At 38.5% G+C, this 21,290-nt stretch overlaps 1 protein-coding gene across 1 annotated transcript; it reads left to right on the top strand.

Annotated features, from left to right (window-relative positions):
• Nucleotides 1–13,125: 13,125 nt before the first annotated feature.
• Nucleotides 13,126–15,260, top strand: LOC148867002 (glycerol-3-phosphate acyltransferase 1-like). Its single transcript, XM_088979675.1, has 2 exons — nucleotides 13,126–13,941; nucleotides 14,084–15,260. The coding sequence occupies exons 1-2, from the start codon at nucleotides 13,210–13,212 to the stop codon at nucleotides 14,963–14,965; spliced, it is 1,614 nt and encodes a 537-aa protein (XP_088835801.1). The 5' UTR covers nucleotides 13,126–13,209; the 3' UTR covers nucleotides 14,966–15,260.
• Nucleotides 15,261–21,290: the final 6,030 nt, after the last annotated feature.

The following is a 21,290-nucleotide window of genomic DNA, read 5'->3' as shown; positions in this document are numbered from 1 at the left end:
CTCGGGCCCACTCGAAGTCAAAGCACATCGAGAGGAAGTACCATGTACTACGAAAGATCGTTGGTAGAGGGGATGTCTTGATTTAGAAAGTAGCGTCAGCGGATAATGTGGCAGACCCATTAACTAAGCCACTCACACAGAAGGTGTTTGAGAAACACGTGGAAAGTATGGGACTTCGGCTTGTACCAGATTGGACCTAAGTGCAAGTGGGATTGTTAGACAGTTTTATATGCCCTTAGCTTTAATCAGTTTTGATGTACTTTTGATATTTATTATAAATAAATAAAGTACATGTTTGATTCATGTTGTGTGGTATGCTTCTGTGTAAGACCCTAAAACTGGACACTTAATAAGACTTGTGTTGGTTCTAAATGTTCATAGCCATTGGATAAGTCTGGGAAGATTTATCCTGCCAAGGCTGACACTGGTGTGCTGCCAACTGTTGGAGTGGCTTGTCTCAGCCGCCAGGGTGAGACCCAAGGCACACGTAGTGTAGAATTACTTGAACCCATGAACCAGACTAGATTTTCAGTATTGCCCTCGACCTTGGAGATTGATGGAAAAACTGGAAAGTTACACTTGACCCCTAGACCCGATTATGGTACTACACTAGGTGTCAGATTAGGCTGTCTTTGATATGCCAATCAGTGAGATCCTTAGCAGGGGTCAAAACTTGGGTATGTTGGGACAGTCTGAGAATTCATCTGAGTGGATGATCATAGTGACGGGATCAGCCCCTTTGTCAGACAAAGGTAATGATCGGGGATGCTCTCTCTTTGATGGAAACCAAACTGCTGACAATTGATTTCAATTGTTGGAATTTTGTTTTGCAAAATTTATATATATGATATATACTTACATATGGTTTCAAAATGTTTACAAATGGTTTTAAATCCCAGGATCCATGTGAGTAGAGAGTGTAACACTGTTCCTTGCAGCCGAGGGAGAGGTCCTCTCTTGTCGGATAGTGCTTGATCATTATGGGCTGAGAGGTTAAGTGTAAGGCCATTTAGGATAATACCTGATGAGCCAATCTTGCATCTGCCCATAGTCCTTGGGTTTTTATAAGATGGCTTGGCCTAAGGACCACTTAGTGTAAGTGTTGGGTCCATCGAGTCCATGTGATGGGCTCAGGGAGTTCACTGGGCTTTCTAGTGAATTCAGCTAGGCCTTGTAATAGAGGTTGGGCCGAACCCATGTGGTTGATGTGTAGATCAATGCTTGGGTCCCATGCCATACAAAGAAGCCCAACTGGGCATCAGTTTGGAAGACTATTGAGCACTTAATACATATTGGGCCTAAAGCCCATTTCGATCTGGGCTGATTTGACCTATCACTTAAAGGGGCAGATCTGAGATTAGGTTACGCCCAAAAGCTGATATAACCTACAAATAAGATTAAGAGGAGCCCTAATCCAAATACTGATTTAGATAAGGGCAACTCCTAATATGATTAGGAGGTTTTCTTAATCACTACAAAAGAGGAGGACAACCCTAATTTCGAATTACTTGAATAACAGTTTGCCACCTTCTTCTCTAGTAGCCGCCGCCACCTTTTCTCCCAGTTCGAGTTCTCAGTCAAAGAAGATCAAGAAAGGTTTTTGATTGTTCATGTGGTGTTCTCAGTCTTCCATCGAGTTCTTCAAAAGAACCTAGTTCGTGGGATGAACACTGCTGGTTCGGCTCCATCATCACTATGTCATCTTCAGTGGGAGCTGATCTTGGGATCTTCTTTGGGTGTGAACACTAACGTTGGGAGATACTAATTCTCTGGATCAGGTATAATCACTCTCCTTCTCTTCTGGTTCAAATCTGATTTGGTTTGGTTCAAGTAGAATCCTTGAATTTTTATTCTAAAATCAGGAAATGCGATTCCCAGTTGGAAGGAATGTAGGAAATTTTTGAAATTCACCCACCCATTCCGCAATAGTTTTGGCATCCATATGATGGATCCTACCATTCCTTTCAGTTTTTCCACATGTACTGAAGCCCCTTCATCTCTAAATCCATGAGGCTACAATCAAAGATTAACTCATTGAAGTGTTGGGTTTGGCTAGAGTGAATGCATTCGGATCTCCAATAACACACCATGCCTCATTAACATTTTCTGCAATTTCCCTCAACCAATTCCATACAATTCGTTGTTCAGTTCTATTAGGGGGAGCATACACAAATGTGTAAAACCATGACTAATTTGTACAAATGTTTTTTGTCCTAAAATAACCATAACCCACCAGAAAAGCTATTGAATCAATTAATAAAAAGTCATCAAAAGGTAAGTGATGGTGTGCAATCTGGATGCTCTTAGCTGGAGGGCAGCTCGGACGTTGGTCTGCTTAGTTGGCTGGTTGAATTGCAAGACAATAATACTCAGAGAACCCGAGGTGGCTTACCGGTGTGGGTGTTCTGATGCTTAAGTTAGTACTTTGGTATGCGAGTTGAAAGATTGAATGCTAGTAAGCTAGTGAGCAACTAATCACACGTACCTTGGTCATTGGGATTGGTGCCCTTCGTAGGCCTTACAAAACACCTCCAAGATCCCCGATCTGTGCTAATATGAATTTGTTCTACACCAGGAGGTGGACTTTGTGTTAGATGATAAGGCTTATCGAGTCCATCCGATCCGGACAGGGTAAGGATAAGGCTTGCATACGTGCAATGTGATCCCGAAGAGCTCAGAGACAACTGGCTAGCTTCTAGAAGTTGGCTACGTGTCACCTCGGCAGGTTGGGTCATCATGAGTTGCTCGAACCTCGGTCTTGGCTGAGGTGCCCAAGGAACCCGAGCTGACCTGGCACGCTGAAGTAGCAGGGAATGCCGAGTCATCGTCTAGTTAGCAGGTCACTTCCACGTGTATAAATGTTGATAGGTCGGGCCAAATTACCCTTCATCAGTAAGGATTTATCTATCTTTTTAGAACCCTCAGAATTTGTTCTTGTATCCATCGAAAAACATATAGCAGGTTTATGCACTTGACACAACTCTTTAACTTGTCTTTGAAGGATAGGCCTAACATTTAACTAATTAGCTCCATTGTTAACATTAGAGAGATTGGGCCCCATATTTTCCATTTCTAGCATGGAAATTTCTTTGTCAATGTCCTTGTCATGCTGGGCTACATTCTCATTCTCATGACAGTTTTTAGAGTTGGGGTTCACCCTCATGTTGTTTCCTTCATCTTTCTGTGTTGTGGTCGGTCATTCCTATTTGGGTTATGGTTGAGCTGGCCCCAAGTGCCATGTGTCATCTCCATGATTGCCTTATCATTTCAGCCATGTTGGCACCACGACATCAGATAAGCGCGACCAATACAAGAGAGCGTCGTACGGATAAAGAGGATAACTCCATCGGAGATTAGGTCTTATCCCAAAGGCCTCGGCGAACAACCTCATCCCGACAACCCCGAAAGCCTCATCCGAATCGGACAGGGATCTTCGGCTATTAGGGGACTTTAGACTTTCTAGCATTTGTATTGTTACCCTGATTGGACCAGCATTGCTCTCTCAACTGCTCGGCCTGACCACCCATTCTCTTCACTGACTTGAGCGTCGGAGTGCCTACCTAGGGAATAACTCCTCGGGCCTCTGACTACTTTCTTGGTTTCAAATCTTGGAGCCTGACTTTGTCCTTCCACCTCGGCTTTGTCCAGTTGGCAGGACTATCTGACTGTGACCTTAGTTCAAGAACACCTTGGATTGAGTAGCATCAAATTGGCACCGTCTATGGGAATCACACAAAAAGTCATTCCAAACTCTCTTTCCATGCAATCAAGAAAGATGCCAAGAAACGCATCCGATTGCTCTACAGGTCGATCCCCATCTCGGGGATCCCACTCTCACTGTAGTCCACAACGTAAGCCTCAACAACAACCTTAGCCACAGGCCACAATAGACCCCACCCAGTTCCAGGCAATGCAATAGAAGGTCGACCAGATCATGGCAGTGATGCAGACATTGGGCTCAGCGGCGCAACCTCCTCAGGTTGTCCCTCCTCCTTCCCAGATGCTTACTACGGCCAATCCTCACCCTGAGGACCCCAAAAAGCGTTAGTCAAATAGGGGTAAGGCACGGTCTGACCAAGAAAGGCAACCGACATCAAGAAGATCGGGCTCCTCACATGGCCCAGCCCGCGGAACCCAACAATCAGCCCGCCAAAGAGCCAGTCTTCAACCAGGACACTGTGGACAGCTCCCCCTATCCAGTTGGCAAGCCTCGCAGTCCGAAAGGTACGATGGAGCCACAGACCCCAGTGACCACCTCGAAGCCTTCAAGGCCCATATGATGTTGCATGGCTTGTCCGAAGGCCTGATGTGCAAAGCTTTCGTGGCAACCCTCAAGGGAGTGGCTCTGATGTGGTATTCCTCCCTTCTCCTGCGATCTATCTCCTCTTGGGAGCAGCTAGAGAGTTAGTCCTTGACATAGTTCACAGCTAGCCAAAAACACTAGAAGACTTTGGCAAGCCTCATCCAGGTGCGGAAGAGGAAGGGAGAGTCCCATAGAGAGCAACTGACAAGATTCAATTTTGAAGCCCTACAATTCTGAGCACAGAACCAGTCGGTGGCCATCACAGTTGTCATGCACAGCCTGCACCCCTCTCCATTCAGCTTTTCAATCTCAAAAAATCATCCTCAGATTGTGGCCATGCTAATGACCCACGCTCAGAAGTACATCAACGCCAAAGAAGCACAAGCACAACTACGATGCGAGGAAGAACATCATGATAGGAAGAGGAGACCCCAACGACTGCAAGACAGATAGGGCAGGCAGAGACAACAAGAGACATAATCGCCGACTGGACCAAAGACCGAGGACCCCGCCACTGACCTTCACACATGTGTAGCCTCAGGGAGGCAAAACAATACTCCCGCCAACCCGTCTCGAAAATGGTATGAACATCAAGCCAGCCAGCTCACTCAGAAAATCGGTTCAACCCCAAGTCCCTTCACTCAGATTTCGCGCTCAACCGAACTTCAAATTCAAGTTCCTCAGCCGAGAACCAAAGAGCTTTTCCATGCCACACCACGGCCAAACACTACACTTCTCGACTTCGGAACTGGGGGAGTGCTATTTGTGTTATGATTGAGCTAGCCCCAGGTGCCATGTGTTATCTCCATAGCCGCCTTATCACTTAAGCCACATCGGCACCACGTCATCGGATAAGTGCGGCCAAGACAGGAGAGCATCGTACGGATGAGGACAGCTCCGCTGGGGATTAGGTCTTATCTTGAACTCCTCGATGAACAACCTCATCCTAACAACCCCAAAGGCCTCATCCGAATTGGACATGGATCTTCGGCTATAAGTAGGTAATCCCCGCTTGAGGTAAGGGACTTTCGACTTTCTAACATCCGTACTGTTACTCTGCTTGGACCAACATTGCTCTCTCAAGTGCTCGACCTGACGACCCATTCTCTTCACTAACTTGAATGTCGGAGTGCCTACCCAGGGAATAACTCCTCGGGCCTCTAACTACTTTCTTGGTTTTAGATATTGAAGCGCGGTTTTGTCCTTCCACCTCGGCTTCGTCTAGTTGGTAGGACTATTTAACTGTGACCTCGGTTCAAGAAACACATCGGATCGAGCAGCATCAGTTCTAGTCCTCCTCCATCCCTTCTTCACTGTCACCGCCTTCATTTTCCTCAGTACTAGGTGTGAGCATTCAGTTTATTTGGTTAAAAACCAAACTTATAAAATATAAAACCAGATTATTAAAAAACCAAAACAACCAAAATCGAATTTTATTAATATTATACTAATACATATTATATATTATATATTAATATATTTATGTATATTATAATATATGTATATGTTAATGTATATTATATACATATTATAATATATTATGTATTACATATTAATAATATATTATATTATGTATATAATAAATTTCGGTTAATTCAAATTTTTGGTTGACCAAATTTCTAATCCTGAAAACCAAAATCAAAACTGAATTAACTGAATAGAAAAAACCAAAAATCAAAAAAATCAAACCAAACAAACTGAAACAAAAAATTTTGGTTCAATTTTTCGATTTTAACCGAACAATGCTCACCCCTACTCGGTACTGCCAAATGGGAGTTTATCCTTGGTAAACCTGTCGTTCAGCTCATTCTCCTTGTCAATCTTTTGCATCCATCTTTTGGAAGTCCGAAGCATTCCATTCAGGTTCGATTGCATGTCCTAAATTAATAAATCTGGATCTTAAAAGCTCTTTTCCATAGCTCGGATGTTGGTGTTTCATTTGCATCCATTGCCCTCGCTTGGACTGCCATTGTCTTTCCTTGAATCGTTAAAGGTTTTGAAAGCCTCAGATTTTTTGTCGAAGAAGGAATTTCTTCAGTTATTCTTCTTTTTTTTTTCTGGTTGATCATGGTCCATCCATCCCTCTACTTTTTCAGGATATTCTTTGGACACTCATTAAATTTGTGTCACCCCCAACCATAGTTGATAGGTGATGCAGAGATTTCGAAGATGTTCGTATAGAATATTTGATGCTATCTCCAATTCCTCCAGAAGTAAGCCGGATTTCCGGAATAGAAGGTTTAGTGAGGCTTACTCTCACAGCTCCAACCATAGTTTTGGCCATCTTTATGGTGTCCCCATCAAACTTTATCACGGTACCGTACCAACATCGTTAAGATGACCTCTAATAGGAGGGTTTTTTGTTCCATTTATGTTTATTCAGTAAACATTTTGTATTTGTGTGATTGTAAATTCGAGAAACATATTTAATGAGGACGTTTATAACACATAGACACCATTAGGCACCACATCAGTAAAATGCTAACATGAAGCTCCAAAATGAATCTTCCTGAAATGGGAGAGATGTACAGAAACCGAAGTTTGCAAAAGCAAAGTTCAATACACACAAATGCAATTAATGAGGCATTTGTTGATGGGGCACTTATGTGACACGTCAATAAATGTTTACTCAATAAACTTAAACAAAACCAAATATATATTAAGTCTGTTTGGGACCAGCATTTGATGGGTAGGCCTGGAAGGCGGACCCATATGTCTGCTTCTTCCAATTTATCTTTTAGAGGGTTAAAACCAAGTTTCTATGGTAGGAAGACAAGATACTTAACCTTTACCATCCAAGGCCTGTCCTTGATTACCTTGATGTAATCGTCTTGAGAAGTGAACGTTCTTAGGAAGAAATCATTGGCTATCATATGAATGTTGACTTTGTTACATGGTTTTTGAACCGTCCTTGACCAGGACAGTTGGACTGTTCGGCTTAGGAATCATTTAGGCAACCAGTTCCATTTTACTCCAAATCTGGTCCTTGACCAAAAACCGTTGAATTGGTCAATGAACCATTGACTCAAACGGTTGAACCGTTAATCTATTCAATGGTTTTTATCTATTTTTGAATTCTAATTATTTTTTATTATTTTATTTTATTTTATCGAAACAGACCATCCGTTTGAACCGAATAATAGAACTGTTGACCAAGATACCGATGACTAGAACGGTTCCAATTCCAAGCCATTTTTTAAAACATTGATTTTCTATTCATCTTCTACACCTTAGCCTTTGTCCAGAACAGGTTTAAGGGATTTGGGTTCACTTAGAATCTTAGCATAAAGGCTAAGCGCTCATCCGATATGTCTCTCAATCCTAATTCATCAACAATGATAGCACGAACAATTTTGGAGTTGGTTATTGTCTTCTGGATGGTTGTGTTGGAAGCAAGGTCCAAAGTATATAACCATAAGAATTTAAGAAAAAACAAAGAAGAAAAGATAAAGAGTTTCAATCATTCAAAATACGTAATTTTTTCATTTTGTCAATAGATACATCATATTATGTGATAACAATTGAAAAAAAAACGATAGATATCATATGGTATACATCAATACATTGTATTTTGAACCTTGGTTAGGGGCTATGTAACGAAAAATAAAGCCACCCCGCATCATCACCTTGCCACACGGAAAGATTTCTAAATTGTTTAGACTCCTAACAAATAATCTGTTCCCTTTTCATACAGTTTTAGCTTAGCTTGAGCATTGAACCATAGAGGCATAGATTCAAGTAGGTAAGACGAGCAAACTAGGACCCATGTATGTATGCCAGTTTGAGTCAATTGGGTGATTACAGTTGACGAAATTAATGGGCATTACAATATAATTGATGGACCCATAACGCGGGATATACAATTATTGAAACATCTTCCGTGTTTACATGTTATCATTTATGGGGAGATGTTTTCTATGTAGAGCTATAATGTCTTGTTGATAGGATCATTGTAGACTTGTAGGCAGGAGATTTGTGAGAATTCTAATTAATGGCATCATATTGTAGCAAATGATTTGTGAGAATTCCAAAACCAAATTGATTTTTGGCGCATTGAATCTCTTAGATTTAACCCATTAAAGGGTAGAGATCTTGGCTCTATGTTATGTGAGTGTCTCTTTAGTTTACGGCTGAGTATAAGTGTCAAAAGAAAAACATTTCTAGTTGCTTCAATACACTTGAATTAGTTAAATTTTGCTTGAACAAATACATGCATAATCAATGTAATCATTAGACTCAGATTGGATTAGGGATGCCATCAAGTTCGGCATGGGTTTGCCTCAACTTTAACTAGGGGTATCAGTTGGACTGGATTTGGTCTAATCCGATCCAGTTCAATGTGAGTCCATTATAAATTGATCAGGTCCAATCCAATCTAATCCAATGAATATTATGGAGTTTTTTGGATTAGTCCAATTCAATGTCTGAACCATCCAATCTGTTCAAATTCGTTTTAATTTAGTTTGGTTTCAACCCAAACACAGTCCATTAACACCAATATTCTTATCTTATATCAATGGGCCATATATTGGCTTAACCAATCCAACCCAATCTGATATAAATTTATTATGGACGGCCCAGGTCTAATCCAATCTATTAAATATTTTGGACTAAATTGGTTCAATCCAATATGTTTTGCCGATCCATCCAATCCATCCAAATTGATTTTGGACTGGATCTCATCCAGTATCCGATCCATTGACACCCTTAACCTTATAACCCACTTTTTGAACCCACCCAACTAAACAACTCTATAGGGTTCGACCCGATAATGATACGCAGTCTTTCAATTGTATTTCTTTATAACATGCACATTTTAAAATTTCAAGAGCCATCAATTTACATTAAAATTTGGTTTATGGTTTCAAGGTAATACCGTTGTACTTTCTTCATAAGATCAAAAACCAAAACAAACATTAAAAAAATTTAAACTTTAAAGGTAGAGTTAGAAGTCAAACTAAATTAGTAAATTATAAAAATATCCTCTAAATATCTATCTGTGTAGGGGTATCATGACCCAACAGGTTGGGTCTACCAAACCCAAACCCAACTCTGTTTAAATAACCAAAACCTGATCCAACCCAACTCTGTTTAAAGAACCAAAACCTGATCCGACCCTACACCCTAATAAGTTTGACCCTAACCCAACCCTATAGAATCAAGTCAAGTTGGGTTTACCATTTAAGCTGATTCATTGACATCTCTAAACCGAATGTAGAATCATTTGTTTAATCCATTCAACTTGCTTAAAAAAATATGCGAAAATTAGAATTTCGAAAAAGTGACCAAGTCAACATTTCTAAGAATTGGACTACTAAAAAACCATCGTAACGGTCATTCCCAGTCTCAATGGTTCAACTAGCCAGTCTGGTCCAGGTCATACAGCCGGCTGGATCAACATTTGTCAATGCATGTAAATAGTTGAACATTGCATAGTTAGCAGATTTATATTATGATGTCAATTTATTGATTTTATCAAGGTTTTTAAAATCGATCTGAACAACAATCCAGTCAAGGGTTCAGTTCCCAGGTCTAGTGCAGACCAAATCAATAGTTTTGGGGGGAAATAATGGTTCTGGGGTAAAATGAAACTGATCACTTGATTAATTCCCAGTTTTCTGGTCCCACCATTCAGTTTGATCTGGTTTTTAAAACCATAAATTTTATCTTTGATAACAGGTATTTTTGCCAATATACATGCATCTACAAGGATAAGATCCATGACCAAAATGCAGTAAAAATGCCTATAATGAGATAGATGGGTGGGAAAAACAATAAAGAATAGGGTTAGAAATGAAGTCATTTAAAGGAATCTAGAAATAACTTCAATAGGTGATAAAATGAGAGAAAATATGGTAAGATGGTTTGATCACATGCATGGAAGATCACCGACAACAATCAAAAGAGGAAATGGTCTATTGCAAACAAAAAGAATATAAGTAAAAAAATAAGAAATAATTTAAGTGCTCATAATTTAATAATGGATATAACATTAAACAAAACTGAATAGTAAATTAATAATGATGTAATTTGACTTATGTGGTTGGGATAAGACTTTGATGATGATGATATTTGCATGTTCAAGTTATGTAATGTGGTACCACTACAATGGTGCATACTGGCTATCAGAGGCGATCATTTGCAGCCCCATTGGCCTAGCCTACAAATTTCCCGGCTTGGGCCTATTCTTTGTGTAAGCCTGGCTCAGTCTATAAATATTACATACACACATAGTGTGTGTTATTTTATATTATAAATATTATGATTATGACATATAATACATAACACATAATATATTATGTATAAAATATAACATAAACTTTGTATAGCCCAAAATCCCGATTCATTATTACCGTTGGCTACTTTGAGAAGCCACACTAATCTTGGCATCTTCCTTGAAGTAAATTTTCACAGTAGTAGGTGAGATTAGAGTATTAAATTAAGGGGGATTTTGCTGAGGTGGCAATTATTTTTTTCATGAACAAAATCATAAATATTTGCACAAAAATCCTCTAAAACTCTGGATTCCAAATGAAATAAACAACTTAATTACCTAGAAAATTGCTTTACTTAAAAAACTAACCCAGTAATGAAAGTATTTTGTAATTTTAATGATAGTATTTTATATGTGTAAAGCCTATCAAACATAATGAAATGTATGTTTGAACATGAAAATTGAGAGCTCTCTCATAAACCTGCAAAACCTGTAGTTTTGTAGGGATATATCTATAAGTAACTATAGTTATAACACATTCAACCCAATCTTTAGCTAATAATTCAACTGATCATGTGGAGGCAATCCATACCATACATTAAATAGAGGAAGGGGACTGTTTGGACCGGCCATGAGCACTGCAGTATTTTCTGAATGATAACGGCCAAATAAAAGTCTATACCTAATAATTAATAATATGTTCATAAAGAATGGCTTTTACAATATGTGGAGTGAAGATTTTCCCTATCCAAATTCCAAACCATCACATGAGGCGGTATCCCTCATGGTGACACCAAGAAACAGTTTTCTTGGTCTGGGCTCCAAATTATATTGTACAAATCAATCGAGGGTATCTTACCGTTGATAAATTTTCCCTTTTTTTTCCAAAGTGTTGGTTGGATTCTAAATTAATATTGGAACAAATCAGTCAATGCATCAATGAACCAGCCATGATCTGTTGGTGATGTATTTACCGGTATGTTCTAGCGTTAAATGTGGAATTAAATCCCACAATCAGCACTTTAGGGAAAAAGGGGTAAAAGAGAGGTGGGGACAGAAAAAGAGTTTGGAATTTGTAACAGAAGATATCAAGGTTTTTAAAACTGGACATGACAAAGAACTGTTCTGGGTCTGTTTCTTGGGTCCAATGATCTGACCATCCAGTTCAAATGGACATGCTTTGACAAAAAATAAAATAAAAAAAAATAGGCCAAAAACCATTGTCCTAATTGATGGTTTGACGGTTTAACTTTTCAAATAAACAGTTCACTGACCAAATCAATGATTTTTTTGCCAAAAAGCAATTTAAGGATGAAGCAAAACGGTTCCTGGTTTTTTGGTCGGACCATCCGGTCTGATCCAATTTTGAAAACATTAGATAACATCATAACATAGAAGATTGCAAGGAAACGTAGAATAACATATTGGCCACTCTCTGCCTTCTACATAGATATTGATGTATGAATATTTTCTTACTTTGTCATTATTGGTGGTTGCAAGCAAGGAGTGTCAAAGGAGTCTGTTCTTTAGAAATAGAACCAGGGTTTCCTTTATCTCCTCCTTGTTCTAGTTTAGAAAAACTTGAGAACTGATTTCCTTCTATGTGGTTGGATGTTGTTAGATGGATGGAAAGTGTCTTAAATTAAATTAATGAAGGACAATAATACAAATTCCCTCGTCTAATCAACAGTTCAGACTAAGAATTGATGTGACAGAACAGCCCTGCATGGGTAGGAAATGGAAGCCATTGCTTCTTGAAAAGAGCAACATCCTCCACCGCATTGTGATTTAGATGGTTTTTATCATTTGATTTTTAGATCTCAGTTTTTAGTTCTAAAAATAAAAAAAAAAAAGCCTCTCTCTCCCCATACCTTATAATAATATATTTTCTGTCATTCTCACTTTTTTTTGGAAACTGAGACGGTTTACTATTTGCTCTATAACTTAAATATATTAAAGGGTTCGACTATAATATGAAAAAGATATGATATCCATCAATTGATATCATATTATATCTTTTCTACATCATATTCCTATCACATAAGAGTCCATAACTACTGGATTGCATTTCATATTATATTTTTTCAACATCATATTTTCCTGTAAATATATATTAATTGATTAACTTTTTTCATAAGCAAATCATTTAAACCAATGAAAATTGAAACAAGGGTTGTTTATGTGCAAGCTCTTCTCTGATCGTCAGAGATCTCTTGGGTCTTGGGTAGGTAGGGCCCATCAATGTTGGAACCAATCTTCTATTCCCCTTTCACATGGGTATTACTTATGCTCATGGGCCCATGATCCTATTCCTATCACATAAGAGTTCATAACTACTGGATTGCATTTCCTCTTTTGAACCCATCGAGTGTGAAACAGTAAATCACTAAATTGTGCTGGTGTTTGTGCCTTTGTGGTACCACAATTCAACTATGCATCTATTTTGACATTAACATCTCAGAAAAGATCCCAATTTTCAACCCGCCCAAAAGACGGTCACCAACATCTCAATTCTCTCAACCTACCAAGCCCAGAAGGAAGAAATTAAAGTGCAAAATATGAAGAAGCAATTAATGCGAGCGGTGTGGGTAACCGAATGTCCTAGTCTATATATCTCCTCTTTATCCTTACTTCTCAAGCACAATCACCACCATTGTCGTCTTCTCCAACTCTTTCCTCAAGAGAGTAAGAAATGGTCGTTCCAATAGTTCTTCTCAAGCTTGCAGACTGGCTCCTGTACAGGCTCTTGGCAAACTCGTGTTTCAGAGCTGCTAGGAAGATCAGAAACTATGGTTTCTTCTTCAGAAACCCATCGTTTAGATCATCACAGCAGCCTACTTCTATATTCCCCAGTGTTACTAAGTGTTCTCTAGAGTACAGGGGTTCTCAGACTTTGGTCTGTGATATTCATGGTAGCTTGTTAAGGACTGAATCCTTCTTTCCTTATTTCATGTTGGTTGCCTTTGAAGGTGGTAGCATTTTTAGAGCCTTGTTATTGCTTCTATTATGTCCTCTTCTGTGGGTCTTGGACTATGAGTTCAAGCTAAGGGTGATGGTGTTCGTCACCTTCTGTGGGTTCAGGGTTAAGGACATGGAGAGTGTGGGAAGGGCCGTTCTGCCCAAGTTTTTCCTTGAGAATCTCAACCTTCAGGCCTATAACGTTTTGGCTTCAGCAGGGAGGAGAGTTGTTTTTACTAGTGTTCCGAGAGTCATGGTTGAATGGTTTCTCAAGGATTACTTGAGGGTCGGTGATGTTTTGGGCACTGAATTGCACAGCGTGGGTGGCTACTTCACTGGTCTTCTTTCTGAGTCTGGGTTGCTCGTGAAGCACAGGGCCCTCAAGGAGTTCTTTGGAGACAACGGTCCTGAGATTGGCCTCGGAGGTTCAAGCCTTCATGACCATCTCTTCATCTCCCTCTGCAAGGTAACGCTTCCTATTCTCATTCTCAGAGAGAGATCAGAGAGATCAGAGAGAGAGAGAGAGAGAGAGAGAGAGAGAGAGAGAGAGAGAGAGAACTGAATGTATATATACATACTAACCATCTTTCTTTGGATGCATGACACAGGAAGCTTATGTGGTGAACAAGGATGAACAAAAGTCCACTACAAGTTCAGTGATGCCAAGAGAGAAATACCCCAAACCTCTAGTATTTCATGATGGGAGATTGGCTTTCTTGCCCACTCCATTTGCAACTCTTACTATGTTCTTGTGGCTTCCCCTAGGAATAAGCCTAGCCATCTTTAGACTGTTTGTGGGGATCTTCCTGCCTTACAAGATGTCCCTTTTATTAGGTGGTGGAAGTGGTGTGAACATAAGGGTCAAAGGGTCGGACCCCTCAAGATCATGTAGGAGAGGGGGGGTTCTCTACGTTTGCACCCACAGGACCCTCTTAGACCCAGTTTTTCTGAGCACAGCACTAGAGAAACGTCTCACTGCAGTTACATACAGCTTAAGCAGGATGTCTGAGGTCATAGCCCCAATAAGAACAGTGAGGCTTACAAGAGATAGACAACAGGATGGAGGGACTATGCAAAAGCTGCTCAGTGAAGGTGATCTGGTGGTGTGCCCTGAAGGAACCACATGCAGAGAGCCATATTTACTGAGGTTCAGCTCTCTGTTTGCAGAGTTGGCAGATGATATTGTTCCTGTGGCAATGAATACACATGTAAGCATGTTTTATGGAACCACTGCAAGTGGACTCAAGTGCCTGGATCCCATCTTCTTTCTGATGAACCCAAGTCCCAGTTACCATGTTCAGTTTCTTGCGAAGGTCCCTAGACACCTAACATGCGCCGGGGGGAAATCCAGCCATGAAGTAGCCAACCACATTCAGAAACAACTGGCAGATGCTTTGGGGTTTGAGTGCACAGCACTTACAAGGAGAGACAAGTATTTGATGCTAGCGGGCAATGAAGGGGTTGTGCATGACAAGAGAAAGAAGCTCTGATGAAGCACAGCTGCGTCATTGCATCATTAAAGGAAACATAAATATATATAAAAAAATAGAACCAATCCTATTTTAAATTTTATTACTACCTACATGAATATTTTTAACTGTGATTTATGATTATTTTTTGTTCATGTACTTCATGATGGTATATACCTTTATTGTTCTTTAGGTTGCATTTGGTTGCAATGCAAATGCAAATGCAAACATGATTCACACATTTTAAACTATTTTTGTATTTATCTTGTCTGTTTGAAATCTATGTAAAGTATGAGCCCGCCATTAAATATTTCAACTAAGTTATGCACTAATGCATTAACTTTGATCAAAAAGTTAATTATTAAAAGAACACAAATATTCAAAAAATAGGTATAGTACTGTTCTTTTCTCGGACTACAAAGTATTAGAAAATATATTTTTACTCTAATAATTGTTATTTTTTTATGTATTAACCAAATGCTCTTAAATACGAACCACGATATTTATACCCCATTTCTGCGGTTGTATTCCAAACAAACGGAGCCTTAATGGGTACAAAGATTCATAAGAGGATTTGTGAAGACAATTAATTAGGCCATTTCATTTTCATTATGCTGTAAAATGGGTTTTAGTTTACTTCCATTTCTTACCGGTTCTTACTCTTCCAAGTCTTAACTAATAGAGGTTCATGAATTTCTATTTTCTAGCTTCAAACCTGAACCGATGTAGGATGGAGGATCAAATAACTAGTTTGAGAATGAATGATATTAATGTTATTACTGTCATCGTAATGAGTAATGATATTTGTTTGTAGTGCAATTGGGAGTAATGAACATTCTGGTTTACCCTTTGCTTTGGGGTTTATTTTATTTGCTTGATCTGTAATGCAAACAAACAGAAACAAAAGCTAAAAATGAAAGAAAATGAGGATTTTTGCATTTAAGGATGCGTTTGGTTGCAGTATAATTTTATTTGCACTAGTACAAATGTATAAGAGTGCAAATGAAAAATGCAAATTCTGGTTTAACTTTGTTTTGGGTTTTACTTTATTCTGTTTCTTGTCTTAATTTACTTCATTTATACTATAATCAAATAAAATAAGTTAAAATTTGAAAGAAACATAGATCAAAATTTACACTCAAATAATTTGTATTGCAACCGAACACAATCTAAAGGATTGTTCTTTTTTTTTAGACTTTGAGAAGGAGAATTTGATCAATAAAAAATTCACTCCCATGGTTGATACTTTTGTTCCGATACAAATAAAACTGCGTTGGAAACAAACCAGGCCCCTTAACTAATATTTATTTTTCTTTCCTTCCCCACATTGCATCAAGATGCGTGCATCTGGGGTGTAGAGAAATTTTCTGAGTCTGCATTGAATAGCACGTTTTAATGCAAGCATTGAGTGATGCATTGAATCGCGTTAAGGGCGGAGGTGAAACGGTAAAAGACACAAGGAGTGGGGGACGTCTGAGTTCTCGTGCTCATTAAAGAAATATCACTTTCTGATGCTATTTCAAGCCTTTTCATCTCAGACGTAGCAGAGATGATAGGTAGAGGCAAGAGTGCTATACTCCTGTTTGGAAAGTGTTAAATGAACAAAGATATAAAGATGATGATCAAGGATTCCTTTCTGAGAATGCCAATTGCATTAATTAGACCAGTCTCAACAACCCCAGTATAATAAAACCGGACTCCATGGCATCACTGGTTCACTGTGCTTTTAAGTACAGATATGTCTGTCAACTGGGAGAACCTGGGAACTCGTATAGACTGACTGTAGACCAACCTCTACGGCCTATGCCTCTGCCTCGTGCGGGAATGAACCACATTTTGAAAGGTTTTTTTGCTTAGAAATATCATTTTCAATGAGATTACGTTGGAACCTTTGGCCTTGATTGCCGTGGATGGTCTTAGGGTCCGTTTGATTCATAGGTGGAATCTAAATTAAAATCAGAATGGGAATAGGGATAGGAATTAGAATTTGCTGGAATGGATTCTCATTTACAGGAGGAGAGAAATGGCAATGGAATTCTAATTCTATCCAACCAAACAGTTGGACCATTCCGATTCTAATTCTAAACTCTTATTCCCGCAAATCAAACAGACCCTTAATTAATTAATACTTGACACCACAAATAAACATAACTTGGAAAACTATACAAAGTTCATGGTTTTCTCAAGCAAGTTAACTGGTTTTTGTATATCTTAATTGTAATGTCAAAATCATGTTGGAATGTTTAGCACGATTAATAAATAGGTTTGATTATGTTGCTAAAAAATATCATACCAAAAATTCACAGGACTTCTGATTGGCCAAAGCCTTTCAGCTATCATGTCTTTATGAGGAGTTGATCTGTTTAATTTTAAAATGACTTGCTTGTGATATGAAAAAATTATATGGGTTATGCCAGCCTATATATGGGAATTTTGTATTAATTATTGTGAAGTTTTAAGTATTGAAACATAATTATGTGTGTTTCAGTTTTAAAGTAGAGATATTGATCATTTTGGATTATGTTTATTTGGATGGAATACTATCATGGTAGATAAGAATGACATTGAATAATTTTTATGAATTTATTTAGGTAATGGATGGTTAGATGTTTATTTTACTATTTATTGTTTAATTTAAATTGGTTAATCATATTGATTTTATGTTAATTTAGGTTATGTATATGTATATATATTAAATGGGTTATCAAGACGGTGTTATGTCATGTTGTATCAATTGTTATGTCGTGTTGTATCAATCTAAAATGACTTGTTTAAAGAAACAAGTTATGTGGGTCATATTTTATTACCAGTGTAATAAATAGGGTGAATTACAGGTAGGCATTGATGAGGGATAATTTAGTCCATCCAATAATGTGATGATATGTGGAGCAATGGAATGATATGGTGATACTTTAGTAATTTCGGACACATCAGTGGTCCTAGTCACTTCGGGCACCTTGAACCATCTAGCTAGACCAAGGCCCAAACAACTCACAACATTCATCGACTTGTCGAAGTGTCACATAGCCAGCCTCCTTCAGTTGTCTCCGATCTCCTCGAGATCATGATGCATGTCAATGGATCTTATCTTCACTCCGCTTGATTCGGATGGATTTGGATGAGCCTTATTAGCTTACTCAGAGTCCATCTTTGGGTGCAAAGCTAACTCTAGGTTGGACGGGCCGAGGATCTCGGACACACATCATGAGGCCTACGAAAGCTTGCCTATATAAAGGTTTCGCCTCCAGCCTCACAAGGTACGCACGATTTAGCTCTCGCATTCTATTACTTTCAAGCTATCAGCTCTCTCAAACCTCCATCGCTAATTTAAGCATCTGAGTGCCCACACTAGGTAAAGCACCCTGGAACACTCTGATTGCCTTGTCTTGCAGCTCAACCCGGCCACATCACTAGTCCGACGTCCGAATTGTACTCAAGCAGGGAGCGACCAGATCATGCATCATCAACCTATACTTTGGGGGTAGTGACAAATGGGTACCCTAAACTTTCAATTGTAACATTTGAGTACTCTGAACTCTCAAAAATAGATACTTAGGTTCATCCATTCGTATTCCGTCAATTAAACATTACATAATGCCAAAAATACCCTTCTCTTTTATTTCTGAGATCATTCTCAGGTAAACAAACATCTCCCCATTATGACGTTCTCACATGGACAATAAATAACATATTCAAAATTTTTGATGACTATATTCTCTGGTAATGATTTTATTTTGTAGAATGATTTCAAAAATACATGAAAAATGTATTTTTGACATTATGTAATGTTTAATTGACAGAATACTAACAGATGGACCCAAGTGTCTATTTTTGTAAGTTAAGGAAACTCAAGTATTGCAATTGAAAGTTCAAGGTGCTTATCTGTCACGGTGGCAATTGGGCGGGTTGAGTTGGGTTCAGTTTGGATTGAGATTCTACCCAATCTATCTAACCCGCCAACCCATTAATGACCCAATAGATAGAATTAAATGGATTGAGTTCAACCCAAACCCACCTGAACCCAATCCAACTCAACCCATTTAGATAAAATAATGAAAATTACACTAAAATAATAGATATTGCAGAAAATAAAATAGAAATTAAACAAAAACAAAAAGTGCATAAAATTAATAAAAATTACATAAAATTTTGAAAAAACAGAAATTGCAACTTTCATTTTGTCCTTTCTATACATGTGAAAAAACGGCATTGCAAAATAAATATAACAAAAATTATTGAAAAACACAGAAAATGAAGAAAAAATTGCAACCCACTTGAACCAATCCCTTTCGCAGATTTACCACCGATTACAGTCTTGATGCCGATAATAGAGCAAGATGAATTGCTTGATGCCAATTACAGGCTTGGTGGATGACAACCTCAATGAAGTTTCAAAAAAAAAAATGCAACCAAGACAACCGTCAATATGAAAAAGATGACATGATTTAGCCCAAGCCGGTGGTGTTGCCGCCTAAGAGAATGTGAGTGAGAGCAAAGAGTAGAGACCATGAATGTCGAGAAGCAGTGAAAACATTGAAGGGTCCTTTTCAAAAACGGGTTGCCCGGAACAACCCGCTTTTACACCTCTACTCTCTACTTAGAATTGGGGTTGTTTAAGCTTCGAATTAGGATTATTCAGAGAGAGAAGTCTAAATATCAAAAACTATTGGATTACCCATTGGATAACCATGACCCAACCCACCCAACCCATTAAATGTCCCATTATTCGGTTATCCAACCTACAGTGACCCGAGATTAAATGGTTACAACCCAATCCGTCAATTAATGGTTGGGTTGGGCGGGTTGGTGGATTGGGTTAAAAAACTGCCACTCCTATCTGTCACTACGCCGAAATTAAACCTGTTCATGGCCGGGTAGCCCAATGGCCCGGCCCGGCCCGGCCTGCACCCCGGTCGGGTTTGGTCATGTAATTAGGCCCGCGGGTCTGACGTCGGGCCTAACATAGTAAGCCCGATTGTGTTTTGAGCCGGACTCGGGATTTGTCAAAAAAGCCTGGCCCGACTCAGCATTATATATTTTATAAAATATATAATATGTATTTAATGTATTATATAAAATACATAAATAATATAATATTTATTAAAATATATATTTATAATTTAATATATATATATATGTATATATATTATTCTTTTCTTTATAATTTCTCTCTCTCTATTCAGCCGCTTCAATAATTGTAATAGTAACAGTATGAACTAAATTTTGGACTCAGGCCTAGGCCCAGGTTTCGGGCTTTTTATGAGGGCCGGGCTCGGGCCCAAGTTGTAGGACCGATGGTCAGACCAGGCTTGGGCTCGGGCCTTAAAAAAAATCTATTAATACAGAGTGAAAGCCCGGCCCGATCCATAAACAGGTATAGCCAAAATACAGGTACCTATCCGTAATTTACTCTAATAAATATCTTGTATTTGTTTTTGAAAATTTGTCAATCCATACATCTAAATACCTTTACCTTGATATGACACGAGATGAGAACATGAATTGCCATCTCTGGTATTAATTACGGGAACTTGGGCATGTGGGCGATTGTCTGAATTTGAATTCTAATTCAATCCCATTTAGTGTGGTCCTAATTCAACCTATTTATAACTGGATCAAATATAGATGAACTATTCAATCTATATATACATAATTAATTTATATTATATCTATTAATAAAGTTGATTTGAATGTTGTATTTTTACTTAGATTTTCACAAGTTAAAGTTTCATATAAATAATTCTCAATTAATTTTATCCATAAAATATAATATCAAAGTCCTATTTTGTTCATTTTTTTCATTTTTAGTTTAATTTATTTGTACCACTCAATATTCAATTGAAATCCAAGTTAAGATTGAATTCAACAGATTTTATGGACAAGCTTCGATTCAAGTTCAAATTTTTGGATATACCTATGTAGAATCCAATTTGATCCATTTGCAGCCCATTAAATGGGCGAAGAGTGGAGGTTCTCGAGGCCCATTTTTTGTGGTTTCCGTTTCTTTGTTTTAAACAAGTACAGGCAAAAGGAAATCAAGAGGATTCGACCAAATAAAGGTCCTTGAAAGATTACAAGCAAATTTAGCGATCAAATGTGCTGCTCCATTGCCTGCACAAGGCCTAAAGGAAATAACTGAAGATTGAAAATCTTTCAAAAGGTCACTGCAATAAGTGATGATGGGAAATAATCGCCAAGGGAAATCCGGACGGTCATTCAACAGGGCTTGGACTATCTTTTGAGCGTCACCTTCGATCCAAACATGAGAGATTTTTAACTCCTTGGCCATTTGAATTCCTTCTCTGAAAGCGCAGGCCTCTGAGAACTCTGGATCAGATAAGGGGGA

The sequence above is a fragment of the Nelumbo lutea genome, chromosome 3, assembly GCF_056320005.1.
Source record: "Nelumbo lutea isolate HS-2025 chromosome 3, American lotus-T2T, whole genome shotgun sequence".
NCBI classification, from domain to species: domain Eukaryota; kingdom Viridiplantae; phylum Streptophyta; class Magnoliopsida; order Proteales; family Nelumbonaceae; genus Nelumbo; species Nelumbo lutea.
The sequence above is the reverse complement of the archived record's forward strand: the minus strand, read 5'-3'. Positions and strand labels throughout refer to the sequence as shown.

Excerpts from the sequence above, each read along its gene's own strand:
- LOC148867002 (XM_088979675.1), top strand. The coding sequence starts at position 13,210 with ATGGTCGTTCCAATAGTTCTTCTCAAGCTTGCAGACTGGCTCCTGTAC. Across the intron at positions 13,942-14,083 it reads TCTTCATCTCCCTCTGCAAG|GAAGCTTATGTGGTGAACAA; the intron begins GTAACGCTTCCT and ends TGCATGACACAG.